At 35.9% G+C, this 7,120-nt stretch overlaps 1 protein-coding gene across 1 annotated transcript in view; it reads right to left on the minus strand.

Moving 5' to 3' along the window:
* LOC109537727 (programmed cell death protein 2) overlaps positions 1 to 2,991 on the minus strand; it is a 6,806-nt gene extending 3,815 nt beyond the window's left edge. The window contains exon 1 of the mRNA XM_019904588.2: positions 2,221 to 2,991. Within this exon, the coding sequence (XP_019760147.1) occupies positions 2,221 to 2,866 (646 nt within the window). The 5' untranslated portion in view covers positions 2,867 to 2,991. The remainder of the gene's footprint in view (positions 1 to 2,220) is intronic.
* Between the last annotated feature and the right edge of the window lie 4,129 nt (positions 2,992 to 7,120).

Genomic DNA, 7,120 nt, shown 5'->3' on the forward strand with positions numbered 1-7,120 from the left:
CGGAATTTCTTCCTGACGTTTCGTCCACAACTGCGGTGGACATTTTCAAAGGCGATGAGGCAGTGGGCGAAGTGATCTCCCGTGCTTTCCGACTAAGAATGATTCAACTGCTGGATTCCCAGTCGTATTTATGCCGCCCAGCCGTGTGTGCTCATGCGTGGGGGATGGGTGGGGGTTCCAACGCTTCGGCGCACATGCTGTTTGGCGCAAAACGCGCTTCCAATCTGGATTGAGTGCCGTAATTTCTTCTTTTCTGTTGAAATTGTTTTGGTGTTTAAATATTTCGATAGCCTCCCTGGTGAGTCTCGGGTAGTATCTTTCAGATTGGTGCAGAATGTCAACTTCGTCGAAGCGTATTTGGTGGCCGTCTAGTAGTGCGTGCTCCGCTACTGCTGATTTTTCCGTTTGTCCCAATCTGCAATTTCGTTTGTGCTCCGTGATCCTAGTGTTTATGCTTCGCTTTGTGGTGCCGATGTATGCTCTTCCTAAACTTGAATCATTCTTAGTCGGAAAGCACGGGAGATCACTTCGCCCACTGCCTCATCGCCTTTGAAAATGTCCACCGCAGTTGTGGACAAACGTCAGGAAGAAATTCCGATAGACCACGGCTTCAAAGCCCGGAAAACATTCCTAAATGTAATCTGACCGGCGGTGAAAGCCTTCATAGTCAGGTATAACATGTTTATGTTCGGTCAAGATAAATAATTAAAATTTACAAAATTAAGATTTTATGGTAGTAGGCATTGATATTTCCATTAATAATTACTTTAAATTATTATTGATCATACATCGAATACTGCAAAAGAACAAGTAACATTTTAGGATTAAAGTAGGTGTTCAAATAAGCCACCGTTTTCTCGCACGCACAACATACATCGTCTCATTACTGCTTCACAGGATTTTCTGATCATTTATGGGGTTGTATCATTTATGTGTATGGGTAATTCTGTTAACAGCTTCTATAACAGCGTGTCTCAGCTCCTCTTCGGTTTCGTATGACTTACAGTATACCACATTTTTGAGGAAACCCCATGCAAAAAAGTCAAGCGGTGTTATGTTAGGGGATCTCGCAGGTCATCTTACTGGTCCCAGGTTGCCTATCCACTTGTTGGGAAATTCGTGATTTAAAAATTCTGTGATAATACGTCCATTATGTGGCGGCGCGCCGTCTTGTTGGAAATACAAGTTTTGCAGGGTAGCTACTGGAACATCCATAAGTGCTTCCGCTACGTTAGTTTGTAAGAGGTTCAAATATCTCTCGGAATTTAAGTCTCATTAAAAAAATAAACCACTGACAAAATGCCATTCTTCTAATCACATCGCCATTCTGGAGTCCCTGGCAGGGCCGTTCACGATTAATCACAAACACTTGACACTGACAATGAATTCTACTTTGACAGTTACCTAGGTAATTAAAACAGACAACGAACGTCACTATGGGGAAATTGAAGAGAAATATCAATGCCTACTACCATACAATCTTGATTTTGTTAATTTTAATTATTTATCTTGACCGAACATAAATATGTTATACATGGTTGAAGAGCATATTTAAAAGGGAATTTAAAAATGCAGACAGTCAATATGGCGCCCTTAAGAAAAACAAAAGTTGACTTCGGCCTCATTGAACATAGTGGGCCTAGATTATTTTTTACTTTATTTTCAAATTCTCGATTGAATTACAGTAGTTTAATTTAAAATAAAGTTGCTGTTAAAGAAACATAAGTTCTAAATTAATCAATGAAATTCTGACTGACTTAATTCGTTTACGACGTACCTATAAGTATAAACTCAAGAACTGCAACCATCATGAAATTACATTCAAATAACACAAATTCGATAGTCAAGTACAAAAGTAACATGTTTCTTTTGGAACCTCATTTTTAAACCTATTACCAAGGTGAAACTGGAACGTTGTTACAGAAAAATAACCGTTTATCACACCTCTAGTGCCATGACATCGATGTCGAATGCTGTCACAGAATTAGATGTCACGGAACCAATGTCACCGTCTGAACGAGCCTTTACAGGCAAATTTCAATCAGTGAAAAGTGATCGAAAACCGTATTTCCACAAGAAACACCGCTAAGAAAAGTTCATAATAAAGGGATTATCTGTAAGGTAAACATTTTATTAATTTTGAACGCGAGGGTTAATAAGCTGAAACCCAATCCTGATTAATCAAGTGAGGTGAAGAAAAGTATATTACAGAATAATTACCTTTCAATTTGTGGAATTCGGCTACAGCCTGTTCTTCACTCATACATTTTTCGTCCAGCACCTCTTCTTCATTGACTAATTCCCGCTCAGGGAATAAAAATGTTGATTCTGAATTTGTTGTCGAGTCTGTCGAGCAATTCAACTTATGTCCTTTCTTCCAATCTAGTGTTTGATGTTCTTTACTGCAGTACATGGCACGTTTACACCTACCGCATTTCTTGTCGGCAGCAATGCCGCACAGATTACACATATTTATCCATTTCGCAACATCAAATGTTGGATCGTCGACTAGTTCTGGAGGATTTGCCGAATAAAATTCATTTTCCCTTGGCAACGTGCTTCGGAAAATTTTGAAACTTGTAATTTGCTGATTTTTGTTGCATGTGACAGTGCGACACAAAAATACAAATATTGTTCGGTGGAAGTTTCTGATAAGTTGTGGTCCAGATTCAATAGGAGCGTATATTTGGCACAGAAACATCATCACTTTGTTGCATGTTTCACATGTTAATTGATCACTGGATGGAACTTGTTTCAAACTCAACCAAGCAGGTTTTCCGCCAACTTTACTAGGAAATAACCTGCTCTGCACTTTCCATGGCTCGCACTTGTCCACAAATCCAAGCACTACTTTAGGCATTTTCATGTACTGTTGAATAATGTTAACTAGAAGTATCTAACGATTTTACTAGCTTTTAACTAATAATATCATATTTAGGTTATGTAGTGATGGGCGGGTCGGCACTGACCCGACTTAGGGATCCGGATCTTGGAAAAGACTCGACGGATCCGGATCTTGAAAGTTAAATAAATTTAATAAAATGAAAAAATAATTTAATTTTTTATTAATTTATTTATTTTTGAAAGTTTACATGCGGGTCATAAATATTGGCAAACCCGGTTGATTCAAACTAATGTTGTGGGTTATGTGGGGTCAAAAGAGCCGTGTTTCGGAATCTCGCATTCGGATCCAGAACCATGTAGAACTTTAACTCCCGAAGGATCTTCTGCATTCAATTCTGGTTAACGTAAGGAAAATATGTCTCATTTTATAATGTGCAGTTTGAAATCCCAGCAAACACACATCGTTCTGCTCTTCTATCCGAAGCCGAACTATAATATTAAAATGTTAATTGCTATTTTTGTCCCTTTTGAGTCTTTCCGGCGCGTGCCTGAGCCAATTTTTAATTTCAATTTCAATATCTTTCCTGGTTGCTATAATAAGCGGATTTTTTACGAAGCCATCTGGAATAAAAAAGATATATTTTATCATTTTTAAATCCACCTAAAAGTGTATTTTACCAATCCCTTGCAAATAAAAAGTGTATAGTCATATATTCTTGTCAGTAATTTATATTAAATTATAACTGTATTGTTAGAAGTAAGTTCTAAAACTGTTATGGTACCTTTTACTTTAGTTTTCTTAGGTTGGTAGTATTGCTTTTAACTTCAATAAAGGTGTAGTAGTAAATCATAACATGTATTAGGTCGTCGGCTTAAAGCTAAAACTGACCAAGTTTAAAATTAATTTTTTGGTAAATGGAGTTTTATACCGACCTGAAAATTATATCAAAATTACCAAAAATATATTTTTTTATTTCGGTTTTATGGCATATACATACTTTTATATTAAGGGTGTAATAAAGTGTATAAGTTTTTTCGAGTGCGCCATTTACTATTACTACATATACGTCCTGTTCATGATGTCCCTGGGAGCAAAAAATATAACGTTTCTGGGACGACTCGCATGAGATCTGCATGAGATATATGTGCAATACAAGGGACGTCCTAGACATTCTACCAAGGATCATTCCATGCCGGATAACGGGGATCAAAATAGAACGTCCCACGGACCATGTGTTTGCTGGGATAAAGACATATAAAGTACTATAGTTTAACGTATAGTTTTCAGTATTAGTAATCATTATGTTTAAACTATTCAATATTTCAATAGATCTTTCTTACAAAGAACAAATTTTTGTTATTTATAATATAGAGCCATTAAAAAAAACTTCAACGCAGCGTAAAACAGTATATGTACAGGGTTATTGATTGAAATTTGGCCACCCCGTTTTTGCATCTAATTTGGAATTTAGAGAAAACTGTTAAATACAAAAGTTCTAGATATTGACATCTAGTTTATTTTAAGATAATACCAATTGATAAAGGGTGTCTCAAATTCAAGTGGCAGACCAAACTTACCTTTTTTTAAATGGAATGCCGCACTTTTTATTGCATATTCGAAATATTTCGAAGTTTCGAAACGTATGCCGTCGGTTCGAAGAACTTTGTATTGGCCACTCCTCAAGGCCTTGTTTTAGATTTTTTTGTCTATCAAGGTGCAAGTACATGGCCTTCCGGCAAATTGGAACCTGAACTAGGGATAGGTGGAAGTGTTGTTATGAAACTTGAACATGTAAAGCCAGGACATACAATTTTCATGGACAGGTATTTTACGTCTTGTGCGTTATTTGAATACTTGGAAGAAAAATGAATTCATGGAGTCGGGACCATTCTAAACTGCAGAGTCCCAGCAAATGTAAAACATAAACTACATTCTGACAAAATTCTTTTGAGAAGAGGTAGATGAGCTTCTCAAGAACTGGTAAGGGAGGACAATTGTATGGCTCTCACGAAATGGATGGCCAATAGGTCCGTTTTAGTTCTATCATCTAGCCAAGGATCGCAACCAGTAGACGTCCAAAGATGGGACAAAAAATAAAATCAATATATCATCATTCTTCGCCCTAATATAATAACTGCTTACAATTACTCAATGGGTGGTGTAGATTTTAACGATCGATTGATTGCGTATTACAGAATTCCCCGAAAAACCAAGAAATGGCCCGTTAGATTTATTTTTCACTGCCTTGACCTTGCAATTGTAAATTCGTGGATCGAGTACCGACTTGACAGAAAATCTCTAGGAGTACCAAACAAAACTATTCAGGATTTACTTGCATTTAAGATTTATATTGGAGAATGTTTGTCTCTCGATGCGGATGCCAAATATTCTAATCAACAGCCAGATGAAAACTACGTTCCACCGAGCACATCTACAAATGGAGTTCAAATGGGTATTTTTAAAAGTGTTCCCCCAAATGAAGTCCGACATTCTTCCAACAAACATTTACCTTTATGTGACGTAAATGACAAGCAAAAATTTATGCGGTGTAGAGTATAAGGGCTGTAAAGGCAAAACTAGGTTTAAGTGCTCTCACTGTGATGTTTTCTTGTGCATTCAGCCTGACCAGCAATGTTTCTTTGAATTCCACAATTAAATTAATTTGTTTTTTACTAGTGTTCAGTATACAGTATATATATAGTTTTACTAGTGCTAGTATGCTGGACAGCCTTTTTGTCCCATACTTAGTGTTATGGATTTTTTTGAGTTACTTTGATACTCAATAAAACTAATAAACTATTTTAAAACAGAATATTAAGTTATGTTTTTTCCTTGGGACCGAAGAGGTTAAAAATAAACAAATTTATTAAAAGTTTGGGGTCATTACAATAAATAACGTATTTCATACTGATTTACCTAAGTGGCGAATCTAGGAGTTTCTTGAGGGGAGGGGCGCAGTAATAAAGAAATATTGATGTTGTCTACCACAACCTTTATTCTGCAGGTTTTTTATTTCACTTAATAACAACAAACACACATATAAACAACAAACAACAATAATAATATTAAAAAAACAACAACAAAGGAAGCCATATTAAATTGCATGTTAAATAATGAAAAGTATATAAAACCGCAAGTTTGACAAGCAGTTCTCAGCCTAATAAAGATATCGGAAACAATCAGAAATCAGTTACATCTACCAAGATGTATTTGCATCTAAACATAGATATATTATATTATATTACAATCAGTGAAGGTCTCAGATAGTAAAAAAACAAGCACCTACTCAGTTCAGCAGCGCCTTCCACACCCAAAACCCAAAACAAAAAATAAAAGGTTTAACCGCCACAGAAATATACAAAGTACGTAGAATAAAACACCCACTAAACTAGTTTTCCGTGTTAATATATAGTTATATAGTAAAAGCAAGCGCAAAAGGTAAAAACAAAATCCCCAAAAACGAAAAAGGAATAAATACCAAAACCGCCACAAAAATATGCAAAGCTATAGGTAGACCTCTGGTGAACGACAAACATCCAAACGCGTACCATAAGACTATCTAAAAACCAACCAACTTACTTACTTCTATTTTTTTGTCTTTTTCTTTTGCAATTACATGTATTCTTTTACACCAAAAGAACAAGCAACATCTAATAATCATTTTAGCACCACTTTACCAGTTTCTTTGTGTTCAGGGCAATGAATTCGATTAAAATCTAACTGTTCAGAAACGATATTATGTAACAAAATAGATAATCTTTGGTGGTGACATAAACGAAGAATTAAATAAAATAATCTACTTATTGACTGATTTGTTATAAAGTGAAAAAATGAACCTGGCTTTGTTAACTGGTTTCTTTAAAATCTGAATCAATATGCGACGAGAAAATTTTTCTACAGCTTCTTCTTCTTCTAGTGGAATCCATTACTGGAGGTTTGCGATCACTATATCAAAATCTTCGCCATTCTGTGCCGCTCGTAGTGATTGTTGAACGTTCATGCCTGTCCAAGTTCTGATGTTACGTAGCTTATATCTTTCCTTCAATTATTAGTTTTAGCAAGTTGTATTTGTCATTTCTCATTATGTGGCCTAAGTTTCTTTTCTTAATCGTTGTTATTAGTTCAAGTTCTCTATTTAGGGTGCTCATGACTGCTTGATTTGTTATGTGTTGTGTCCATGATATTCTGAGCATTCTGCGATAGAGCCACATTTCAAAGGCTTCTAGGCGTCTCATGGTAGTTAATTTTAGTACTCACACTTCAACTCCATATAGA

This window comes from Dendroctonus ponderosae, unplaced genomic scaffold (genome assembly GCF_020466585.1).
Source record: "Dendroctonus ponderosae isolate FM_Combo_2020 unplaced genomic scaffold, Dpon_F_20191213v2 Dpon_F_20191213_1, whole genome shotgun sequence".
NCBI lineage: Eukaryota > Metazoa > Arthropoda > Insecta > Coleoptera > Curculionidae > Dendroctonus > Dendroctonus ponderosae.